The sequence below is a fragment of the Lacerta agilis genome, chromosome 10 (genome assembly GCF_009819535.1).
Source record: "Lacerta agilis isolate rLacAgi1 chromosome 10, rLacAgi1.pri, whole genome shotgun sequence".
NCBI lineage: Eukaryota > Metazoa > Chordata > Lepidosauria > Squamata > Lacertidae > Lacerta > Lacerta agilis.
The window spans coordinates 20,311,342-20,337,346 of record NC_046321.1 but is presented as its reverse complement, the minus strand read 5'-3'; the positions used below and the strand labels follow the sequence as shown (position 1 = coordinate 20,337,346).

The 26,005-nt window shown below is 44.5% G+C and overlaps 1 protein-coding gene across 2 annotated transcripts in view; it reads left to right on the top strand.

Moving 5' to 3' along the window:
* TMEM178B (transmembrane protein 178B) overlaps nt 1–26,005 on the top strand; it is a 251,184-nt gene that overhangs the window by 210,834 nt on the left and 14,345 nt on the right. For both annotated transcript variants that reach the window (XM_033162031.1, XM_033162030.1), the window contains one exon: nt 11,905–12,042. In XM_033162031.1, coding sequence (XP_033017922.1) covers nt 11,905–12,042 — 138 coding nt within the window. The remainder of the gene's footprint in view (nt 1–11,904; nt 12,043–26,005) is intronic.

The following is a 26,005-nucleotide window of genomic DNA, read 5'->3' as shown; positions in this document are numbered from 1 at the left end:
CATCAATTCCAGAAGTCTGAAGGCATATCCACAGTTTTTCCAAAGGCATCCAAAGTGCATTGGATGTGCTTTTGGACCATGAAATGCACAGGCACAACCATACCATATATTTAAAGCACATTGGACCATGTTAACAATCCTAGCTTCCCCCAAAGAATCTTGGGAACTGTAGATGACCCATCACAGTGCTACAGTTCCCAGCACCTTACTTTTACTTTTACTTACTTTTAAAGGTGCTCATCAGTACTGTACTGTTCTAGCCAGCCACTGATGGCTGGTAAACAGTTTTCCACTGGGAATATGCAGTGCACTTACCACTGTTTTCAGGAAGCCTATTATTATTCCTGTTTCAGGAAGCCTATTATTATTATTATTATTATTATTATTATTATTATTATTATTATTATTACCCCGCCCATCTGGCTGGGTTTCCCCAGCCACTCTGAGCGGCTCCCAACAAAAAGTTAAAAACACGATAAAACATCAAACATTAAATACTTCCCTAAACAGATGTTTTCTAAAAGTCAGATAGTTGTTTACTTCCTTGACTTCTGATGGGAGGGCATTCCACAGGGTGGGTGCCACTACCGAGGAGGCGTTCTGCCTGGTTCCCTGTAACCTCACTTCTCGCAGTGAGGGAACCGACAGAAGGCCCTCGGCGCAGGACCTCAGTGTCCAGGCTGAACGATGAGGGTGGAGACACTCCTTCAGGTATACTGGGCCGAGGCCGTTTAGGGCTTTAAAGGTCAGCACCAACACTTTGAATTGTGTTCGGAAATGTACTGGGAGCCAATATAGGTCTTTCAGGACTGGTGTTATGTGGTCTCAGCAGCCACTCCCAGTCACCAGTCTAGCTGAAGTTCAAAAACACTGGGCTCGGAATATGAATTGATCCAGCTAGATAAATTTGTGCAAATGGAGAAATGCATTTCCAGATGAGCCCCTCTGCTCCTGAAAACATTTGTCTGCTCATCACTTTAATTGTGTGACTATTCTGCACCTGCACAGATTTGCATTCTCAGCACTCAGAACATACGCAAGGAGAGCCTACTGGATCAGGCCAGTGGCCCTTCTAGACCAGCATCCTGTTCTCACAGTGGCCAGCCAGGTGCTTGTGAGAAACCTGCAAGCAGGACACAAGCACAAGAGCACTCTCTCCCCTTCAAGTGGTTTCTACCAGCTGGAACTCAGAAGCAGTACTGCTTCCAACCACAGCAGGAAAGAGCTGCTGTGCTGGTGTTTGGTTGGCATGTGCTTGCTGATGGTTGAAGCTAACTTGAACTTCTAGAAGTGGGTGTGTAAGTTTCCCACTTGACCAGGGGCGTAGCAAGGGTAGGGGGCGGACCGCCCCATGTTCCATAATCAAGGAACAATTACTGCCCTACTAGGGCGGTTCATTAAAAAAAAAAACTTTTTTAAAAAATATGCCTGCTCCAAAGGTCTTATCTTACTATACTAGGGATTATATAGCTATATATGAAATTTCATGCATATCGGTTAATATCTTGACCCTCCTCCACCAAAGTAGCTGTTTACTTGGCTGTTTTCCTATGTCGTGAAGGCTGAAATTTCAGTTCAGTGGAGCACTTACTGTTCCCAATCCTAACCCTGTGGAAAGCCATCTAATTAGACTTTAATTTGATTTTGAGATGTTTTTAGGAGGTAATTTAATTATTGTTTGATTTTATACCAATGTTATGTATCTGATGTTAGCCAACCTGAGCCCGACTTCGGCCGGGGAGGGTGGGATATAAATAAAAGTTTATTATTATTATTACTTGTTACTATTCCTTTGTAAGAAAATATGAAATAACGTAAAACCATTTTTGCAGGGGGGGAATCAATGGGGGGGGGACAAGAAATTTTCCACACTGGGTACCACCTGACCTTCCTACGCCTCGGGGGGGGGTTGACAAAAAAATTGCCCCCAGGTACCAATTTACCTTGCTACGCCCCTGCATTTGACCATGGCGCCTTGGTCTTCAACTTGGCTTGGAGTTTCCGCATTAGAAAAGCACTCATATGCTCCAAGTGGAAGGTATGTGGCACATAAGTGTGACCTTTTAGAAAAGCAAATCACAAGCCAAGATGCTTGAGGATTTCGTGCAGACCTCATTTTTCAGCAAAGTGCAAATGCCGTATAACCTTTCTGCAAATGGTATGAAAACAGAATCAGGAGGATTGCTCAAGATACGCTTCACGTGGAAGCAATCCAAATCACCAGGTGGCAATAAAACATCAGACGGAAGTGAAAACAGATTAAAATCCCTGGGGGGTAGGGTGGGAAATGAGAATATATTTTTAATGGCACTAAAATCACCTTAAAGTAGGCGCCAGACAAACTTCACTGAGCAGAGCATTAAAGAATTGGTGTGCCACCATTGAAAATTCTTTTGGTCCCAGTGACCACATGCTGCACCTTATCTAGCTGGGGCTCCTAGAAAAAAGTCTGCAATACAGATCTTCTGCAGTAGTGGACAAGGGTGGTGGGGCAATGGCTTTTACCTCACCTCCAGACAGCTGAGTAACTGCTCCCAACCAAGAAGCAGAGGGAGAGGGACAAAGCAGTGGGGAGGTCAGCCCAAATGCACCAGCGGGAGTGCCAGATTTGCTCCACCGGCTTGTCTGCACAGCAATGCCCCCCATTGCCTCTCTCCCCCCCCTTCCGTGTAAGGAGCAGTGACTCAGTTGTCAGGAGCTCAGCTTTTGCCTCACCCCTCTGCCTGCTACTGATCTGAACAGGTACTTGTAAAGAAAGGCAGCGCTTTGGGTCATCCCGGCCCTGTGCGTCCGAACCGGTTGCATTACCCTGAAAATGACCTCTGCCCACTGAAATGGACGATACAAATGGTATCCGAAGAAGTGTGCATGCACACGAAAGCTCATACCAAGAACAAACTTAGTTGGTCTCTAAGGTGCTACTGGAAGGAATTTTTTTATTTTGTATTTTGTTTTGACTATGGCAGACCAACACGGCTACCTACCTGTAACTGAAATGGACAAGAACGACTAAGTTCGGTCTGTTAATTCCAGTGGGTCTGACTCAAGCGAAGTTGAATACCACCCATGCTAAATAAAATGAGTACTCCGCTCTCGACCCACGGAGGGCTTTCAAAGTGAGAACTAATAATCTGAATTGAACCCCCCAAACAGGCAAGGAACGGGGAAAGCCATAGCATGCTGGCATCACACGATTGCACCTCTGCACCTCGATCTGCTCTAAGGTTACCCAAGAATTAATCTTGTGCGCTTTTCTCCCGGTGGAGCCTGCCTGGCCTGATGGAGACTCTTGTTCAATTAAGAGCTCGACAGTGAACCCGGAGGTAAAGGCCACAAAATGTATTGCTGTCAGCTTGCAGCATTCAATCTGACCTACATTCTAATCACTGACCTAGAGGTGGGAGACACCAGAGCCCATTACTTGTTCCCCTGGGGCATCCTATTCCCAACCCCCCCAACCCCCTTCATTTTCCGAAATGGCAGCCAAGGCCATTGAGGCTCCTGGTTAATTCATTGCTCGGGGACAAAATGTGTGTATCCCTTTTCCTGCTCTATAGGAATGGAAAATAAGGTGGGGGGGGGAGAGATGAAGACAATTAATGATTGGATTTCCCCCAGGGGTTTCTCCAGTGGAGATGGAATCTCTTGTGTGGCAGAATTAGAGCGAACATCACGCAGACAGGTGGCCTTTGGTTAACCCTGTGTGGTTGTTTCCCCCCCCCCATCAGAGTCGCTTAATTTTGCTGTCCGAAACAAAAACCAGCAGGGGATTCTGCTGAAGAGTTCCAAGAAAATAAGTGCGGAATGATCCCCTTCAAAAGTGGTCAGAAACCCCTCCATTTCACATTCTCTCTTTCTTTTTTAAAGCCAGGTGTGAGGAGGGAGAAAAAATTAAAATATAGATGTGTGCAGGTTTGTGTCACTGGTGGAGAAATGGCAGGCAAATCAGGTGTTCAGTCAAGCAGGCAGGAGAGTGTCAAATGCCAAGGGACGCACATGAGATGGAGGACAATTCAGTCCAGAAACAAGCCTTGCCTGTTAATACAGACACCTTTCTCCTTCTTGTGAGTTTCCTGAGAACAGGGATGTGTTCATACCATCTATTTAAAGCACATTACTACACCCAAGCAACCTGCGAGCTGTAATTACCCCCTCACAGAGCTGCAGTTCCCAGCACCCTTAAACTACAGTTCTCAGGATTCTTCAGCAGATGTTGTGTGCTTTAAATGTATAGTTGCGTAAGCAGACTAGGGTTTGTGTGTATTTGAAACCACAGCACTCAGAGTCTTCCTCAATCCTGATTAGGCTGCAAGTATCAGAAAAGAGGCTGGATGATCATTCATCGGTGGAAGGCACAAGGAGAAGGGGACGACAGAGGATGAGATGGTTGGACAGTGTTCTCGAAGCGACTGGCATGAGTTTGGCCAAACTGCGGGAGGCAGTGGAGGATAGGGGTGCCTGGCGTGCTCTGGTCCATGGGGTCACGAAGAGTCAGACACGACTGAACAACTGAACAACAACAACAACGATCATTCATTAGGGATGTTATCTAAAAGAGAGTTAAAGAAGCTCTTGAGATTTGTATGTGTGTGCCAGCAATGCCGCCTTAGTTTCGTGAGGGCCAGGTCCATTTAAAAAATCCATCAGATGAACTCTCTGTCCCTTTTTATTTTTGCATTGCAAAATGGGCACTTGCATGTTGCTGCATTTGTGTTTTTTTCATATATATACTTTGTAGGAACCATATTGTAGGATTGCCATATGCCTGGAATTTCCTGGACATGCCTGGGATTTCAACAGTGAAATTAGCATCCGGGGGGGATTTCAAAATATCGGCAAAATGTCCAGGTTTTTGCCAACAGAACAAGGAAGTGTGTGTTTGAGTATCACTCTTGTTTGGGAATTCACCCAGAAAAGAACTTTTGGGGGGATTTACCCTCTGAAAAGGTCAATGACTTAAGTTTCCAGATTTTTACTTCTTGAAATATGGCACCCCTGCCATATTGGTATCAACGTATGAAAGTCCCCTCTCCCTGCTACCTTATAAACTAAAGGATTTGTGCTCATAGCAGTCAGGCCCTCGCAGGCAAGGGAATCTGAATGCAGGGCTACTCAGCCCTGGGGAGAATCGGAGTGGCTGAGTCATCAATGCATCCAATGGCTAGATGGCTCTTGCCAGATTGGAAGATGGAGGGGCGCAGTCTCTCTCTCCTGCTCCTTCCCTCCTGCTCCTTTTCTCCCCAGCTCTAGGCTGGCAAAGCATAGGGTCCTGGCATGTGCCCAACCATCAATGGGCCAAGTTCAGAACCTTGGGCAGCCCTGCTCCTCCCATATTCTGCTCCCAAAGCACACCATTTGGGGGTCTTGTTCCAGCTACCACTGGTGGCAACACAATCAGTAGCAGCTCCCCAATAGCCTATGCCTTTTGGTGGGCAGAAGAGAGGCTTTCATGGTGTGGAGCCCACCACAAGCAGAGCCATGAAGAGGGACACCTCTGCCCATTCCAAACCCCAGAACTGTCCCAGAAAAATGGGGGGCACATCCCCTTTTTCCTCATGAGAGCATGGCAGCCAGTTTTTTGGGGTGGGGCTGCGATTTCACACGGTGTCCCAAAATGTGTGTTTCTTGGGCACCAAGCCCCCCAAAAGCACTTTTGGGTGACGGCGATCTCAGGCAGGTCATGTGACTCATACAGAAGTGCAGCCCTGGAAGATGGCGCCTCGGTTTCCCCTAATGTCACGTTGGAGGGTATGCCATTCCCTATCACCGCCACCTCCGTTTGAGGGTTAGGATTGCTTCCCTTTGTTCTTCACAACAGGTAGGTTGTAGAAAGTTTTGACCTGGGATACATATGAGGCAGCTTTTTGCCAGGTCAGAACAACTATTCATTTAGCCCACTATTCTGACTTGCAGCAGTTCTCTGGAGTTTTGGGCAGAGGCCTTTCTCATCACCTCTCTCTGATCCACTTAACTCGAGATAATTTCCTGCACGTAAAGCATTAGTGCTACTGTTGAGCTGTGACACTTCCCCAAGAGCAATAAAGCAATAATGGTGGGTTTTTTTCCAACAAAGAACAATGCTTATTGCCGCGGGCACAGGCCAGAGGGAAAGTGCCCAAATATTGAAGCCAAAGGCTCATTCTCTTGATTTATGGATTTATTGATCGAAAATGTATAAATCACCCTTCATCGCAAAATGGATTTCGGGGCAGCAGTATACCAAGAAGTTTAAAATTACAAAAACATTGCAAACCCAGACCGACAATGCAGTTGTGTTAAGAGGAATGAAACCATCCGAGCGGCACAAAATAGTGTAATCAAAAATGCCTGGGAAAAGAAAGAAAGTCTTAACCTGGTGCTAAGAAAAATACAGAGTAGGTTCCAAATGTGTCTCCCTTGGAAGCTCATTTTGTAGTTGGGGCAACCACAGAGAAGCCAAAGATTTCAGTCTTTTACTGCCATTTACTGAATAATGTTCCTTTCTTTATAGCATACCCAGATAGTGCAATCCTATGCATGTTTACTCATAACTCATAAGTTCCATAGAGTTCAGTGGAACTAAGGCTGCCTTACCTCACTTACCTGGGAGATAGGGCTGTTCATAGATGGTTGCTATTTTTGCGTGGGATTCAGTCACATATGGGAAAGTTCAGGTTGCACTATTATAGTTGAGGAGCTGTTCTTGCACAGCAGTTCCCCAAAATACTGGACTCTTCTGCAATAAGGAAAGTAAAGGGGAGATACACTTGCTCTGACGCAACATCATTTAGCCTACCTGCAAGCAACAACAACAACAACAACAACAACAACAACCCAGATTAATGGTCATTGTGTAGCTGATGAATGCTCAAAAAATAGCCCATATGTTTAGGATTGCAGCCTTACTCCCAGATTAATGTTGTTGTTGTTCAGTCGTTCAGTCGTGTCCGACTCTTTGTGACCCCATGGACCAGAGCACGCCAGGCACGCCTATCCTTCACTGCCTCTTGCAGTTTGGCCAAACTCATGTTAGTAGCTTAGAGAACACTGTCCAACCATCTCATCCTCTGTCGTCCCCTTCTCCTTGTGCCCTCCATCTTTCCCAACATCAGGGTCTTTTCTAGGGAGTCTTCTCTTCTCATGAGGTGGCCAAAGTACTGGAGCCTCAACTTCAGGATCTGTCCTTCTAGTGAGCACTCAGGGCTGATTTCTTTGAGAATGGATAGGTTTGATCTTCTTGCAGTCCATGTGACTCTCAAAAGTCTCCTCCAACACCATAATTCAAAAGCATCAATTCTTCGGCGATGAGCCTTCTTTATGGTCCAGCTCTCACTTCCGTACATTACTACTGGGAAAACCATAGCTTTAACTATACGGACCTTTGTCCGCAAGGTGATGTCTTTGCTTTTTAAGATGCTGTCTAGGTTTGTCATTGCTTTTCTCCCAAGAAGCAGGTGTCTTCTAATTTCGTGACTGCTGTCACCATCTGCAGTGATCATGGAGCCCAAGAAAGTGAAATCTCTCACTGCCTCCATTTCTTCCCCTTCTATTTGCCAGGAGGTGATGGGACCAGTGGCCATGATCTTAGTTTACAGATTAATGTAGGGTTGCCATATTTCAAAAAGTGCCATTTTTTAGCTATTTTTTTATTTAAAAAATGGCAAAAATGACACTGCCAACATGGCTTGCTGTATGTCCAGATTTCCCCAGATATTTTGCTGATTTCCGCCAGGACACTGCTTCCAGCTACAGTATTCTAAATATGTCTGGACGCATGGCAACCCTAGTTAATGTGAACAGGACTGCAGCTTAAAACTCTTGCCAATTGTGTAGCTTCCTGTGTCGCTCTTCTCTTTTCCATGTCGATTTTAATACACTTCTAATTTCATCAATCACTCTCTCTTTTTGAAGAAAAAATACATTCAATCATTTGTAGGACAAAGCAAATGGAGAAGCATTTCACATTGCTATACATTTCTTCTCCCTTTTAAATGGCATCGATTTAAATGCAGATTTCGTGCATGGAGCTTGGAAGCAGGGGCTTTCAATTTAAATGTTAATAGAAGAGTAAACTTGAAAATAATAATAAAAAAGATCTTTGTGAGAAAGATCACTTCCTTGCTGTAGTTAATATATTTCTATGCTGGCCCTTCTTTCCTTGTACTCCCACTGGCAACCGGCCCTGTATTAAATGGTCTTCACGCTCACACACAAATTAAAATAAGAATGTACCTTTGGAAATGCCTAAATTAAAGTGTTTAATGCCAGAGTCTGCAGGAGGCCTGAGCAGAGACCTGAGGGGCTGATAACGCAGAGATCTCATCCTTCAATCTCTAGCTTGTTCCTTAACAGCCCATTCATCAAAAAATAGCTGTTCCTAAAGCTCTATATGATTATTTTGAGGTTGATGCAGCATAATGTTCTGGTAGGAGGGAGATAAGAGAATATTTGCTCACACAGGCTTGCCGAACCTTCCCTTGATTAAAGGCAACTCCACAGCGCAGGCCCTACCATTAGGCAGAGGGAGGTGGCTGCCTTGGAAGGAAATAGTGAGGGGGTTGCCAGTGGCAGCAAGATGTTGGAAGACAGTGCGTCCGCCCCGTGTCACCCCTGGCTAGCCTGCTGCCCTCAGATGCCATCCCATCAGCTGTGCCAAAGTAAGACCCATCTGCTAGTCCAGTCTACTTCTGTACATCAAATGGTGAGGAAAGTGCCATCTTGGCCTTTGCCTCAGGCAGCAAAAATGTCTTGGGCTGTTTCTGGCAAGCAGAGAGATTTAAATTGATATAGGTGTAGGGCAGAGTGAGGGAAGAATGTGAATTGAGATCTACGGATCGATCACTAGCTCATGGCTGACCAATGTGGCACCCATGGGGGGCCAGTGTGCCCACCAATACCTCCTACGGTGCCCAGGAGCGGTCTCAGTAAGCATCTCCTCAAAAATCTTCAATGCATAGAAGACTGTTTGCTCCTCCTGCTCAGTTTCTGTTTGGGAGGTGCCCAAGCAATTTTATGGCCCTATCCCCTTTTCTACTCTTTTAGACTTGGAAGTCATTATGCCACACCCCATGGCAGCCATGTTGTATTATGCCACGCACACATTGTGGCCATTTTGTGTTAGGGAACAGGCTCACCTTGGCAACCATTTTGTGGCTGGTGCCTACCATGCTCACTCTAGCTGTACCCACTAGCTGAATGGGGCTGAATGATATTATTTATAGTAGGTTGGCATGGATTTCCAGCTCCCACTTTTCCTCAGGTAGAATGTTCTCTTACATTGGCTGCTATCTGATTTGTAATCTGGATACACTAGGATACATCTGCTTGTAGAGGATGTGCTCTTCTGATGCACCAATGTGGGGAGCTGCCCCTGAGGAGCTCGAAAGTGGGTAGAAGACTAGCTATGCGTTTGGACAACTCTCAAGATACCATAACCACATTCTACATGATGGTTTGTGAGATCAAGGAACAGCTTCACATCTATGGTTGGATACAACTCGATGCCATTTTGAATTAAGATGGCGGACTGGACTTTTCAAAACTGCACTGATTTTAACCGCTGGTTTCAAAACTGCACCGATGTTTTGGTTCTTAGAATTCCCTATTTCTTGACTTTATTTCATTTGGTCTGGTGTCCGTGACAACAGCTCATCAAGGAGCCAAGGGACTCAGATGTCTGGGAAACCCTGGATTAAATCATGAGGGGAGCAGAAGCCACAACTTAGTGATGGAGGGGAGACATTCAAACAGCTAAGAGGAGCTGCTCTAACTCTGCATCCTGACAGGGCGTCTCCTTGTTTTCCTTGCCCCAGTCACCACTTGAACTGCTGCGTTCAGCTGGAAACAGGAAGTGCTGATTAAACTGCATGGGGACTTATCAGCTGAGAGACCCACGGGATTTCTCCAAGCCCTGCGATGCCATGCTAGCGGAGAAGGCACACTTCTTTTCTAGTCTGACCTCCTTCTTCCTGAATAGCTGTAGGGTGCTGATTCAGCGCTGCGCTGCTGTACATACACATTCATTTCCCATTGGAGGAATTGCTCTGAATAGACTCATCCTCAGCGCTGACATTTCTGAGCGGGCTGTTATGACATGGGAGGAAGGCTGGCCAGATTGCATCCGACAAGTAAGAGCAGTTCAGACAACCAGCTCACAACCCCTCTTTCACACCACTGCCATTTGCAAGCACTGCCCTCGGCAGCAGCTATGTCAGGCCAGGAAACGGCAACAAACAGAAAGATTCTCTTCCTGGCATGTCTGATCATTAGTTTGTTTATTAAAAATGAATACTTATAAAAATTAAGCATTTGGCATAGGGAGGCAATATGTTGTTACTTGCCACCCCCACCCCCAATCTTTTTGTAAATGGGGCGATAAATACCCCTTAAGACTTGTCGAAAGATGGATAGCCTATAATAGCCAGATTATGTGTCTCACTGGGAGCTGAGATGATCCAAGAAGAAGAGTTTGGATTTGGATTTGATATCCTGCTTTATCACTACCCGAAGGAGTCTCAAAGCGGCTAACATTCTCCTTCCCCTTCCTCCCCCACAACAAACACTCTGTGAGGTGAGTGGGGCTGAGAGACTTCAAAGAAGTGTGACTAGCCCAAGGTCACCCAGCAGCTGCATGTGGAGGAGTGGAGACGCGAACCCGGTTCACCACATTACGAGTCTACCACTCTTAACCACTACACCACACTGGCTGTGGTGGTTGGGAATAGAGACTTGGTTTTTATTTTGAGCAATTGTCAATCATATTATTATTATTATTATTATTATTATTATTATTATTATTATTATTAATTTAAAAAACTGGCTTTTATACATTTTAGTTGCTTTTTGGTTGTCATGTATTTTATTCCCTGTTGTTCAGAGGGCATTTTGTTTAATTGCTTACTATATTTTACAATGTGAAATTTCCCTTGTGATTCAGTAGGAGATTTTTATGTGTGGTGTTTTATGTTGATGTTAAGAAGGATGCTCTGTTCGTTTATTTTATTATTTTTATTTATTGAATTTATATACCGCCCTATACCCCGAGGTCTCAGGGTGGTTCACAGTTTAGTTGTTTATTGATTAGTTGTTTATTGCATTTTATAGGATGTTGAAATTATCGGGGTGGGGCGTGTTGTTGTTGTTTATGGCCTATGCCTTTAATTCAAGATGTCACAACCTATACTGTAAACTACTTAGAGATTTGTTTAAATACAATAGGTGGAAATTACTCATTCTCCCCAATACACACACACACATACATGACAGAGGTCTTTCTAGAAGCAGCATCCACAAGTACAAGCCTTTGGCTTCTTAGGGTAGGACTGAAAGCATCAGACACAGAGAGCTCCCTGCAACAATCTGAAGGCGCCATCATTCCACCCTAAAAATCTGATAGGGACGCAGTATGGTTGGAGTGGCTTTAAGAGGCAAAACCTCCACCTATGCTCAACATCTGAATAAATCATATATCGCAAAGTTCCAGCCAGTTTCTAGTATCCTCCATTCCAAGGAAATGTGCACTCCTGGAATTTTCACTGCTCGAAAATTTGGGGCATATGAGCAAGCAAAGATAGTGATAAAATGATTTTCATGTGGTCCGTTATCTCTCTGAAATGGCTGACTTTTGCAGAAGTAATCAACTTTTCTCTGTGGAGCTAAATAAGAAATACCCTCGTCATTTTTTTTCTTTCTGTCTGCAAAAGAGCTCTGCCCAACTTGAAAAGAACAGATTTTGCATATCTCTTTCTTTAAAACGAACCAAACAACCGCTCTCTATGCAAAACTGTATTGCGGTGGGTTGGGGGGCAACTTGACTTCTGTAGGTTGCAGGTGCTCAGAGCAAGGCTGGGGTCTTCAGTTCCCTTAACACCAATGAGACAAACCATGAGCGCTATTAACAAGATGTCTCTCTTTTTCATGTTGCAGACTTGCGCAGAATGACAGCAGGCTTCATGGGCATGGCTGTGGCCATCATCCTCTTCGGATGGATTATCGGGGTGCTGGGCTGCTGCTGGGATCGAGGCCTTATGCAGTATGTGGCAGGACTTCTCTTCCTCATGGGAGGTAAGGGGGAAAGAGGTTGCCATGGAATGCCATTTTGCTTCCCCGTGTCTTCATTTTGTAGGAACTGCTTCATTTCAAAGTACCAGGGGGACCGTGGTGTCCCAGTTCTGCCATTGCTTTGATGCCAATCAGCAGCAACTTGTTAAAAATCTGGCACCACGAGCAATTCTTGAATTTATAGAGCACTTTTCCCAAGGGCTCGATTCACTTGCATTGTCTCAGTAATCCTTACAAGGTTGTCTGAAGCAGGGCTAGGTAGACTTCAAGCCTGTGGGGTCCATGTTGTGGTTGTGTTTACAAGATCCATCAACTACAAGCAGTTGCAATATAGTGACTCAGATGTTTGGGGTAAGGGTGCGGGCATGTCAGAACTAAGGAACAGGGCACCTCTGGGCATATCCTCTATACAAGAGTTTGTAGAACGAGGGCTAAGCTCAGTACACCCCAAATCCACACCTTATTTTCCTCTAAGTTTCCTTCCTGTCACCAGTCTGATTTGGAAAACAAATAAAGCTTTATCTTGACAGTATTGCTAAACAACTGGGATTCAGAGACCTTTTTCAATCCACTACAAGTTACTTAAAGCACTACCAGTCAAGCCTCTGTGTGTCTCCTTCTCTCCCCTTCTTCTGCTCCTGGTCACACATTTAAAACCCAAATTCAACATCCAAATTCAGTTTCGGGCCTAGATCCATAGCAGGCTGCCCCTGGCTCATCCTGGGTTAAATCAGGGCTGTTGCAAATTGCTGTCTTGGGCTTCAGATAGGATCTAGTTTGGGATGCCATACACTGGATTCTACTCAGTATATTTGTATTATCATCTCCAGGTGACAGATGGGTGGGTTGGGTTGTGACTTAGAGATGAAGGATTTAGATTTAAACAAGGGCATGTTGACATTATGTTGAAATGGAGTTGTTGTTGTTGTTGTTTTTTTTAAAAAAAAACCTTAAGGAAGAGGATGCACTTCTGTTTTGCATCCTCACAAAACTACCATTTCCTTGACTACTCAAGAAAGCCACGACAAACTGACTTAAAACTGGTTGAAGTTGGTTGATTTCAGTGGAACACAGTCTCACGTAAGCATATAGGATGGCAGTCTAAATCATCTATAACTGAACTAGGTTGAAACGAGACATTTTGAGGAGGGGGGGTTGTGTGTGTGTTTTAAATAAAATGGGCTGTCATTCACTTTTTGGTGTTGTAAGACAAGCTGGCGTGCCACAAAAAGGTATTGTGAGAAATGAGGCCTTCAAAACATGCATGTCGTGAAAGAAAGTTGAAAGTGATCCTTCCTTTGTAGCTCTGAGTAGTTTTATAATAAGACCAAATTTAAGCTGCTCTTTTATGTTTAAACAACAGCCAGCAACTAGATAAAGATCTTTTAATCGATTAACTGTCTGGCTTTTTACTGCTTAATCAACTAATCACATATTGCTGTGCGGCAGTAATCATGCTTTTTCTGAGGATCCTGACTGAAGGTGACAGTTTCTTATTGGGACTTGTCTTGAAGCAAACAATCTTCTCCTCATTGCTAATCTTTATTTTCTTAACTTGTGAAACAGGCAGTGCTGTGTTTCTGTAAAGATGTCTTAGAGAAACTTTTGAAACAAGTAAAGGGGACAGTGCTATAATTATTCCCCCCCCACACACACAACTAACCTAAGTTGTTCAATGAGATTTTTAAACCCACCAGTCCAAAGATGTGCACAACACCTTGTTCACAATTATCAGTAGTGCTTTTTCACTGCCATAGTACCTCTGCAGAAACATTTGGCAGGGAATAGAATACACAAAGTTCTCTTGGTCTGAACAAAATTACTTTTTGGAGAACCAAAGGGAGCTTGCTCCAAAGTGCAGTAATTTGAATAAACGGCATCCTTTTTAATTCATGTATTAAAGCTTGCAGTCCTGATTGGGCAGTTTTGACACTTCATTTGCATAAATAGCTAATGAGGAGTGAACTCTCCTTAGCTTATCTCAGTTTTTGCAAGCTTTCCTTGTGAGTGCTCAGGAAAACCCTGTGAAGTCTTTTTTAAGTATTCCTAAGGAGAATTAGGGAGAAAAGAGGATGAATGTCCCGTCCACCAGTTCTCCGTCTTTCCCAAGCTCAAAACTCTTACCCTTGAGACAAAGAAAGGGGTGGCAGAGAGGGCTCACTGGGGACGTGATAGTTCTTACTGTCATTTCATGCTGGGGAGCATGGGATCTGTTGTTCCTTCTGCCTCCTGAACTGAATTAGAAGCCAGAGAAAACTAAAAATCCCCTTCTCCCCAGAAGGTAATAATGTACCTCTAATTTCCAGATTAGGAAAGTTCTGATTTCTAGTTTAGAGGAATGGGTAGGTAGTACCAGGGGTAGGGATGGGAGAGAATTTTTATTCAGTTTGCAATTAAAGGCAAACCTACCTAATCTGAGAGCGTAAGCAAAGATTTCAAAATTTGCACGTCTCTGAATTTTGCAATGCTGTTATCCAGCCAACAAATGTGTACAATAACACATATGCCAAAGTAAACATATAAAGACGCAGTACATTTGCGCAATGGGCAAAACTGCATACAAACAAGGATAAAGTCACACTGATGAATTCCATGAAGATAAATAATAAGTTTTCATTATTATTTTTTTAATTGCAAACTGCTATGGAAATGAATTTAAGGCTGGGGGGTGGGGAATGAGAAAATGAAATTGACAGATTAGTCCATTCCCTAAATAGGAGTTAATTTCGCTATGAACTTGACCTAAATGCAAAGGGATCTAGACCCAATTTGCGGGGGGGGGGGGGGCGGTGCTTAGCCTTTTTAAATGAGGGAAGTTTGCATTCTGAACTCTTCCAATTCAAACTTTCCCCTCATCAGTACGAAAAGTTGCTCACGCAAGCTGTGCACTTGAGCGAGCAACATTTCCTGCTTGTCCTGACCCATGAGCAGTCAGGACGTGGCCCTGGTGGCAGAAGAATCCAGCTTCATGAGAATCTGAGCTTCTATTCTTAATATTAATTTTATAAGCAGGCTTCCGGCTCCTGTGGTTGCCAAGATATGCTTGAAAATGTGTGGGCAATGCCTGGCAAAATCTCAGGCTCCGCAGGCACGACTGTGCAAAATTTCTAGTGCTTGGAGTTGAAGATAGGGCTTTGGTGCTTTGTATAATTTCTTACACGCCCTGACGAGTAGGAAAGGAACAGAATAAATGGCATAAAATAGAAGGGGGGGAAGTGGACTGGATTATGCAAATTGGCTCAAGTTGAATAATGCTCAAGCCACAATATTCAGCTGTGACTGTGTACAGAATATGGATTATCCATCTCTTTCTGTATATATATATGAGCAGACACAGTCCTGAGAGAGATATCAGATGAGTATCAGCATACACCCACAAGCAGGAAATTCCACCTTGATCGTGGATGCTCCCACTGCATTTCTGGAAGTAATGCTCTCCTCTGGTTCCTTGAGCATGTTTCCTTGCTCGCATGAGCAGACTGCAACCTGAGCATTTATTCATACAATAGGGGCAGCAAACAGGCCATCAAAACTATTTCTCAGCTTAATCGCTCTTGTCCTCTTTGTGCTTTGTAAACTATTTGCTCAGACTCTGCCTTCTTTACTGCTGATTTGCCCAACTTGCTTTGGAAGCACTGCTGTGAGTGTGTGCGTGGGGCTGCTGATGCCAAGGTTGCAGGTTCGATCCCCATATGGGGCAGCTGCATATTCCTGCATTGCAGGGGGTTGGACTAGATGATCCTCAGGGTCCCTTCCAACTCTACAATTCTATGATTCCACTATGAAATTTAAATAAAGAAATGTGGGACCTGATCTCACATGGAGATCTTCATAAACTATGCAGCCCCTTAGTTTGAAAGGCGGAGCTGTCACTAGCCTCTGACACCAAATTTTATTTCCACCACCTCTCGGTTCACTCTAACTCTAGAGCCCAAAGCGCAGGGGTCAAATAATGATTTAAAAAATAATGCCACAGCAGGCAATAACTGATACAGCTCTATTGCAGCTATTAATATTGTGAAGCTTGAAGCAATTGGTTGCATGGAAAACTGACTCCTTTTGGAAATAGAAATTGAACAGACCCATAATTATGTTTCAAAGCTTTACTAACCAGAACTTCGTCCCACACAACAGGTACAAAACAATGAATGATACATCCAGAAAATTGTGGAAAACATATGCATATTCAAGCATAGGTTATTCTTCTTAAATATGTAACATAATTACGATCAGAGCAAAAAAAAAAAAAATCAAAGCTCTGTCTCTCCCATAGCCTGCATTCCAGATTAAGGCTATTTGCTCCTGGACAGGATCCATATCACATCCTTTGTTTTCTTCGGCTTCCAGAGAAACACTCAAAGGCAAGGTGGAGATTTGCAATGGAATACCCTCACATGATCTAATGTTAAACACCACATGAGAGCTGGCAGAGAACACCAACAGTTAACTATCAACCTGTTAGAGCTCAGAGAGGGCTTCAGTATAGCCCAATTTAATTTTCCAGTGTTAAACCTTCAGCAATACATATGCAGGTATTCTCCAGTTCAGTGTGCAATTAAACAATTTGTCGTTTAGTCATGTCTGACTCTTCATGACCCCATGGACCAGAGCACACCAGGCACTCCTGTCTTCCACTGCCTCCCGCAGTTTGGTCATATTCATGTTAGTAGCTTCGAGAACACTGTCCAACCATTTCATCCTCTGCGTCCCCTTCTCCTTGTGCCCTCAATCTTTCCCAACATCAGGGTCTTTTCCAGGAAGTCTTCTCTTCTCATGAGGTGGCCAAAGTATTGGAGCCTCAGCTTCAGAATCTGTCCTTCCAGTGAGCACTGAGGGCTGATTTCCTTCAGAATGGATAGGTTTGATATTCTTGCAGTCCATGGGACTCTCAAGAGTCTCCTCCAGCACCATAATTCAAAACAATAGTACTTAACAATCTCCAATTCACAAGTATCATCACAGTCCTTCATGTCGAAAGACAAATGTTTATAAGGACGTAAACTCTGGAATCAGACAAGGAGCTTGATGGGGAAAGTGGATTCTCTAATCAGACATGACCTCGTGGGCCTGGCCACACCTCTAGGGTCAGAATTTTGATATTTGAGATATGGCATACCCAACACATAGGAATGCAGGAAGTGGCCTTATACCATTGTCTGCACTGACTGACACCGCTTCTCCAGAGTTTCTGGCAGGGGTTGCTCCCAACCCTACCTAGAGATGCTGGGTATTGAACCTGGGACCTTTTACATGCAAAACAGATGCTCTACCACTGAGTTACAGCACTTCCATATGCAGAGAGATGGGCCATTGGTACATTTCAACAACCCAAGATGAGCCAGGAAGTAAGAATTGGGAGAGTTTCCTCTTAGTGAGAGTTGCATAGGTTGCTATGTAGTGTGCCAACTACATAATATGTTTAAGACTTCAGTGATGTATTTGATTTAGAACTTGTGATGGGGGGGCACCCTAGCACTACACAAAGATCAATAAGAATACAAGTCAAATGAATTAGAAATTGGGTAAATGGTAGGTTCCCAAACGTAACTGTTAACAGGGAAATTATCATTAAATGGAAATGTTGTGCAGACATCAATCTTTGACCCAGCGCTATTCAATATCCTTGCCAGCCATCTGGAAGAAAATATAAAATCATTGCAGATAATAAACACAGGGAGTGGTGGGATGGCAAAGAATGACAACAATGTCAATTCTACAAAATGAACTGAGTTGTTAAGTGAGCTTCTCAAATTCAAGGAGCGGGGATTTTAATACAGCACGAAAGTTGGGCTAAGAGCAGCAAAGAATGTAATGGCCATTCTGTGATTTTGATATATCTCATGTGAACCAGAGACCCATAGCAGAAGTTGAGACATTACAGTTACTCAATGGCAAAGTCCCAGAGATACCATTTGGAGAAATTAGCCAAGGAAAGAGGATTGATTCCACACACATATGACAAAGAGCAGGAGCAAGACTTGGGCTCGTGTGTGCGTACACACAAACATGCATGCCCCTAGAGCTTCATGCTAATGAAAATGACCCCCATGAATATCTCTAGAAGTAGCCTCACTTTTGCAACCTCTCTCTGCACATTTTCAGAGGCCTCCATCTACAGGTCACAGCTCATGTTGAAGGTATAAATGCACTGAAGCAGAATTCTCCGCTTCAAGCATTTGTCTTTGACCAGAATTGGCACTTCATCTTGATGGGGCTATCCATTGCTTGGTGTCCCTTGTAGCACTGGAAATAAAGGCCTATTAGAATGCAGACAGCCATTTAGAGAATTAGCATAATGTGAAACTAATGGTGATGATAGACACATCATCAGGAATCATATACATAACCTCATTAGCTGTCTTGCATCGGAGACAGAGGCAGGCGTTTGGAAGGTTGTTCGGGGCACCCTACAATCCCTACTGTTAGTAGAGGTGTTCTAGGCCCACCAAATCCCTCCCACTCCTCCTTAACCACGTCCCAAAAGACTGCCCCACAGATAACACAGGTGCATTAACCTTGCCCCTTAAGGTAACTAAAACAAACAGATATAAGCCAACTGTTGATTTGGGAAAGGGTGGCATTAAGAGGTTGTGAGTGGAGGGAGAATCCAAGATGCATTGCCTCCTTCTCTCCATCCAAACAAACCCCTGCATCCATTGTGGGGGGATCTGACTGCAGGAAATGCAGTTGACTGCAGCCTACATGGAGACAGCTATAACTTGGCAACCCTACCATTAGGCACCTCTCTCCAAGCACCAATACTGGTTTGTGCCCTGGGGAGGACACTTTGGTGTTGCCAATGCAGCGGCCTGCCTTCACCCTTCCATGTTACCAAAAGGATGTAGAGGGGCCAGAGGGACTGGGTTATTGAGCTCCCTTGCCATGTGGCTTACCCATGCTCACTGCTGTTGGGGCACACCACCACGCTCTCTCCATATGCACACATCCAGTGGATGTTGGAAGGAGTTCCACTCACATACAGAGGTGGAGTTCCTCCATCTGCTGGGTGGGTGGGTGTCCCCTTGGTCAGGATACCTCCTTGCATATATCTGAATTTTATTTGGAGTGACTCTCCTACGAAGCAACTCTCCTAAGAGGAAAGCTTGCAGCATCTGATATTTTTTAGTTTAGAGAAAAGGCGTGCAAGAGGCGGTGGGATAGAAGTTTATAAAAGGATGCATGGCATGGAGAAAGTGGAGAGAGAGAGAGAGAGAGAGAGAGAGAGAGAGAGAGAGAGAAGTTCTCCTCCTCCTCTCATAACACTAGAAATCATGGACATCCAATGTAGGCGAATGTTGGAAGATTCAGGACAGGAAAATGACGGCCACTGACCTAGATGGCTTTAAAAGAGGATTAGACAAATTCACAGAGGAGAAGGCTGTCCGTGGCTACTAGCCATGATGGCTATGCTCTACCTCAATGGTTGGCGGAAGTAATGCTTCTGAATGCCAACTGCTGGAAACCATAGGAAGGGAGAGTGCCCTTGTCCTCATGCCCTGCTTATGGGCTTCCCGGAGGTATCTAGTTGGTCACTGGCCTGATCCAGCAGGATCTTATTATGTTCTTGCACTAGCTGACAGTGGGCAGCACTTCATGCTGCGGCGAGCTGGGGCAAACTGCACAGCTCTGTGGTCCCCTCGCCACCTTCATTCAATGTGTGTGACCCTCCCTTCTTCCCCTTGCTTCCTGCTTTGTTTTTGTAGGACTCAGCCCTCAAAATTCTGCTGCTCAGCTTTGAAAAGCAAAGATGCCCTAGCAGAAAAAGAGATCCCAATCTTAGGACTCTCTGTGAACTAGAATGGATAATTCCTTCAGCACTCAAGCCAACGTTTTCAGAATGAAGGTTAAAATGCTCGACATCTGTCAGGAGCTGCCATCTCTGGGCTTTGCTGGCTTCCAGATCACATAGAGGCTGCTTTGTTTTGGATTGGTGCAATAAGACACACACACACACACACACACACACACACATGCCATGTGAGCTGATCATAGCCAAATTGACTTCAAATCTCAAAGCAGACAGCTTTTGAAAAATTGATGAATTTTGTTCAGTTGATTTCCTGGCTCTTTCTGCAGAGGCCAGAAAAATCCAGTGATTTGGAGCCTCTTTCATCAGAGGTGAACTTATTATGTTGACCGTTTGAGGAAGACTTAAACAAGGACAGGGTTACCACCATCCAGGGTATTCTTGGACAGATCAGACCGCTGCCAGCCCTATATCAAACAAATGAACAGGCACAAAAGCCAATGTTTTCCTTGCATTCAGTTTATTTGCCTCTTGTGACAATCCTCCAGGAGCACCCCTCAGGGTTGGTTTTGACATATGGCATTGCTACAGATGACTGGTCACATTAACAGACTTGCTGCTATGTCTTGTTTGGAACGTAATATATTTCACTCTCTTTCAACTGCAGACAACTGACCGGCCATTCTGAATGCAGTGCTAGGTAGACCCCAGAACCTTCTTTTATAGAGTTCTTTCCCAATTATACGTAAGTTAAGTGGCCTTGCATGGATATTTGGTATGGAACAGTTGTGTCGCTGACACCAAAAACCTAAGTTTTTAAAGAAATTAAAACCCATTAAAACTCAATTAAAATTGCGTTTCTACAGAGCTTCAGAGCTAGCTGCCTGCCTTGTCACCATCTTGACCGGGAGTCTGTTGCTGACACTGGAACAATGGATTTAAGGGGTGGAATTCAGCATAGTGCCAAAGAGATGGTTTCATCTGCACAAAGATTTCTGCTCACCTGACAAAACAATCTCCTCTCTCCTCCTCCTGCACACTGTTCTGGGGGTCCTCCTGACCCTCCAAGCAGATTTGGGAGCAGGGGCTTGTGGGTACTAGCAGAACAGATTCATTGAATCCAGCCCCAATGAGTGCAAACCTATAGCATGACTAGATGGCAAAGAAGAAGAGAAGAAGAAGAGTTTTGGATTTGATATCCCGCTTTTCACTACCTGAAGGAGTCTCAAAGCGGCTAACATTCTCCTTTCCCTTCCTCCCCCACAACAAACACTCTGTGAGGTGAGTGGGGCTGAGAGACTTCAGAGAAGTGTGACTAGCCCAAGGTCACCCAGCAGCTGCATGTGGAGGAGTGCAGACACGAACCCGGTTCCCCAGATTATGAGTCTGCCGCTCTTAACCACTACACCAAACTGGCTCTCCAACAGTGTCCAACAGTGGCTTTTAGTAATTGTGGGGATGAGAAAGTTCAGCAGGTGCAATTTACCTCCTTCTCTGCATGCGGTGGAGGCTGGTGCAGAAGGGCAAATAGGGCACTGCCCCACCAACCTCAGTCTATCCTTGACCAGCCCCCACATGTCTGCTTTCTTCAGTGGGTGCCTCTGCTTGTCATTGGCTCTGGCTGCACCTACGTAGTCTTGGTCTCCCTGTCTTCTGCCCCACCAGTCCCAATGGGCGCCAGCCTCCACTGTCCGAGTGACAACCCTCTCCTGCCAATGTTCACTCTTTTTCCATGCAAGTGTTGAATGTACAGGAGACTCTGTTGCATCCGGTCACCCTATCAAGCTGAGCAATGTGAGGATACCACTAGCCAGGCAAGCCATCAAGCTTCTGGGATTTTCCAGACAGCCAATGCTCAGGGCCTCTGTATACCTTGATTTGAGATATTTGCAGACCTACATTATGGTGAGCTTATGCCCTCTTTCGTCAAGTCCCTTCGCAAATTCCAGGAAGCTCTCAATTAAGCCTCTTCCTTCACTCCCAACTGCCACGAGGGGGGTGAAAAAATATATGGTGAGTCCTCTGTGTATGTCACCTTTAACTTCAGTGCATGTAAAAATTATATATTAACTGCTTATTGGTCAGGCTTTGAGGAATCTATTCCGCTCATCTTCATTTGAAGCAGCCCAAATCTCAGAATATACTTTGTCTTGTCCTAATAAACCAAGCTCTTGTGAAGCTCATTTTACCTTAATTTGGTAGCAATCTTGATTTGGGAAACTTCAGAAAAGAAATACACATTTTGAACCAGTTTAGATAATACTGGTTCACTTTTTCCTCCCTCTGTGTATGTACACACACACACACACACACACACACCTATACCTATATGTATATACAGTAGTACCTCAGGTTACATATGCTTCAGGTTACATACTCCGCTAACCCAGAAATAACGCTTCAGGTTAAAAACAGACATCGTGCTCTGGCAGCGCAGCGGCAGCGGGAGGCCCCATTAGCTAAAGTGGTGTTTCAGGTTAAGAACAGACCTCCAGAACGAATTAAGTACTTAACCAGAGGTACCACTGTACATACACGATGCAGTAAGAAAGTGTGGTAGATAAACCTTAATATTGGCATAGGGGAGTGCCAACTTTGCAGCCAACCACTGTAGCTGTGCTTTTAATAGCAGCTTGATCTTCAGGCACTGGTAGGTGATCATGCTTAACTCCATGCTGTGGAAAGTGTCACTTGCTGGTTTCTGCACCCCAAGCAGAAGAGCAGACTAGGCTGGGCTGGGGGATTTTCTGGTCAGTTGGCAACCTTATTAGTAGCCTATTTCTCAATGCTGCAGAGTTGAAAGGTCTGCCTCAGGGATCCCTGTGCTATTTAAGAAATGCAGCTCTTTATCACCGGCGTTTTTTTTTTTTTTCCTTTTCCTGCCAGCTCCTATTACTCAGCATAACAAGGATTTGAATTGAATGTTGAATCTGATTACATCAAGGGATTTGTCAAAATGAATCATTTGTGGACTATTATCTTGTACTCTCACATCTAGAATCCCATGGTGAGGAAACAGCACTTTAGGATGCATTGTGTATTGTAACTCAAAAGTGTGTTTGCAATGAGGTTTGAAAATAATTGTCCAAGTAATCTTTCTTCTTTCATTCAAATTACAGCCTTGGGCAGTAAGTGGACAGGTCCCTCTATTGGTTCCCATTGATGTTTTGTGTTATTCTTTTGCTTTTACAGCACACCCTTCACACTTGTTTAACATGGACATGACAGGCCAGGAGCAACTCTTTGTAAGCCTTGTAACATATGTGCACAGGAAGTGGCCTTATTTCAAGTTGACCCATTGGTCCATCTACCTCAGTACTGTCAACGCTTGAAGGGCAGTGTCTCTCCAGGGCTTCAGACAAAGGGATCTCTCCCAGTTCCGCCTTCATTATTTATTTTATTAAATGTGCATGGGTTCGCTACAGTTTTTAACACGCAATTCTAAAAGGTTGAGAAACCACACACCCCTCCCCAGGGAGGATGTGTTTATGATGTCACTGGTTCCCTCCAATCAGTGCTGCACAAGCGGCTTCTGCAAAGACAAACATGCATATTTTTTTCCTCCAGAAACCTTGCTGGTATAATGCCAGGGTGATGCTGACGTGATGCATTCAAGATACTGCTGGGGTCCCACTCCCATCAGGCCCAGCCAGCATGCCTAATGGTCAGGGGTGATGGGAGCTGTAGTACAACAACATGTGAAGGGCAGGTTTGCAACACCTGTACAGTTTCCTTGGAAGGAGAGGAGTGCCTAGAAAGGCCTTCCAAGAGGTCCAACTTCTTTCCCACCCAGCCCTTGTCATTTTCTTCCATGCCCTCCCCCCCCCCCAAGTTAAGCACTTTCTGCAACCATTGTCATCTATTGACAAAAGAGAGCAGGAACACAAATGCACACACTGGCTCCCCACCCCCTACCCCCGGCAGCATTATGCATTTCAATTCACAAGGGACAGAGTACATTATTGCCATGCGTCATTTCTCTGCTCTGCAGTTTTATGACACCATTTCATTCCTCCCAAAACTCTGCTTTTGCTGACCTTTTGTCTCCGGCAGCCCCCTAAAAGCTTTTTATGCTCATACCTGTTGTCTGCAGGCTTTTGCCATTAGCCACCCGCTACCAGAGTGAGTGACATGCCCCAAGGTGAGGTCAAAGCTGCATCCAGCAACACTTCGTGAATCTCACTGGCTTTCTCTGTTTATAGGAGCCTTTGCACCGGAGAAGTCTTTCTCTTACGAAATCCCTTTCCTAAGAAATGTGCTGCGCCAACAGAAGAGAACAAATTAAATCCAGCCAAGTGGGCTTTGCCTGAGTCAAAGCGTTGCCTGATCTGACCCATCACCCACTAGTTCAGGCTTCCTCAACCTCAGCCCTCCAGATGCTTTGAGACTACAATTCCCAGCATCCCTGACCACTGGTCCTGCTAGCTAGGGATCATGGGATTTGTAGGCCAAAAACATATGGAGGGCCGAGGTTGAGGAAGTCTGCACTAGCTGATCCTTTAGACTAGCAATTCCATGGATTGAATTTGGGATATTCTGCATGCATAGCATATGCACTGTCCCTTAGCTATGGCTCTTCTTAAATAAAGCAACGTTATCCATAAGAGCACAAACATATTTCATAAGAACATAAGGAGAGCCTTGATGGATGAGACCAAAGACCTAGTCCATCTAGCCCAGCCCACCTAGTCCAACATACCAATGAAAACAACTAACAAATATTAGGGGTGCATAGTTGCATCACTATGAATGGCTAAATTATGACGGCTAAACTGCTTCAAAGTGGAAGAATCCACATGGGTGAATAGGTTCCCATCTCTCCCCATCTCCTTTTTGTACATGCTCCAGAAAACACTGCTTTGGAAAACAGTGGCTGCTCCAGTGTTGCTGCTCGCCATATTATATCCATGTAGCAATAGTGACCATGTGACAAAACCAGCTGTGAAGCTGCCCTGTTGCACTCCATCCCAAATGCTCGTTTTATCTGCAGATGTTCATTGGCCTTGGCCATGACTCTTTGGATCAGAGATGGGAAACCTGTGGCCCTCCAGATGACATTGGACTACAACTCCCATTATCCCTGACCATTGGCCATCTGGAATGAAGCTGATGGGAGCTGGAGTCCAATAACATCTGGAGGGCCACAGATACCATACCCTGTGTTAGTGTCGCATGAGCAACACTAAATGTCAGCCAATCCAAAGGCTTGCTTCTGAAAACAAAGTAGGACCCTGCTCTTTCCTTTGCCTCTTTATGATCTGCCATTACCAGTGCTAGATCTAGGTAGAGACTGACATCCTTTCATTGCATAACCTCCACTTTTTTTGCTGGCATGCTGAGTTCCTTCAACCCTCTGTGCCTTATCTGGGTTATCAATATCATTTCAGTCTCCGTGTCTTTTCTGCTAGCTTATTGGTTCAATTTCCTACTGCACAATTTGTTTTGTTTGTCCAAAAATAATCTCCATGGGTCTCACCTGGTAGCTCAGCTCTTAGGTCACCTGTAAGCTCACTTCTTAGAAATGACAGTCTTACATGGTTGAGAAGCTTACTGGGATTTCGGGATGACTTCGTCTAGCAACTTCTTGATCCTCCAGAATACACTGCTTTGTCTCCAGCCAGTCTTTCCTTGTCAATATCTGACCTGCGGTGGATTGTTCCCCTCGCAAGCAGTCAGGGAAAAAGAAAAGAGTGGCAGCAGAGACTTTTTCTAGGTTCCTTATCATGGACCAGTTTTCCTGCGGCTCTTATGCTATAGAAATTCAATGCTGTTGCTATCTCAATATTTGCCTAAGATGCAGAGCCTGTTTTGAAAAGAAAAGAAAAAAAACATTATTATAACACATAGCATAGCTTTATTATCCTGTGGTGCCTGGTGTGGACACAGAATTCATTTTTCTGATAACCTGCCATTTTTCATCAAAAAGCATGTTTCTAATCATTATGGCTGCAAGCAACACCTGCCAAAATCTTAGAAGCAGAGTGATGACTGAATAAAATTTCCAGTGGTTGGGGAGGGGGGTGGGGCTTCAGTGTCTACATGCATGACTAGCAAAACCAAAGCAAATGATGCAAAACAACAAAAAAGAAGAATTGCAACCATTTCTTCTGTTTTCATAATTTAAACAAGATTGAGAAGTCATCCAGTTTTCCATGCAAAACTTTAGCACATACAGCCCCTGGCTATTAGCTGAGTACAAGCAAGGGTCTTTTCAAGCAT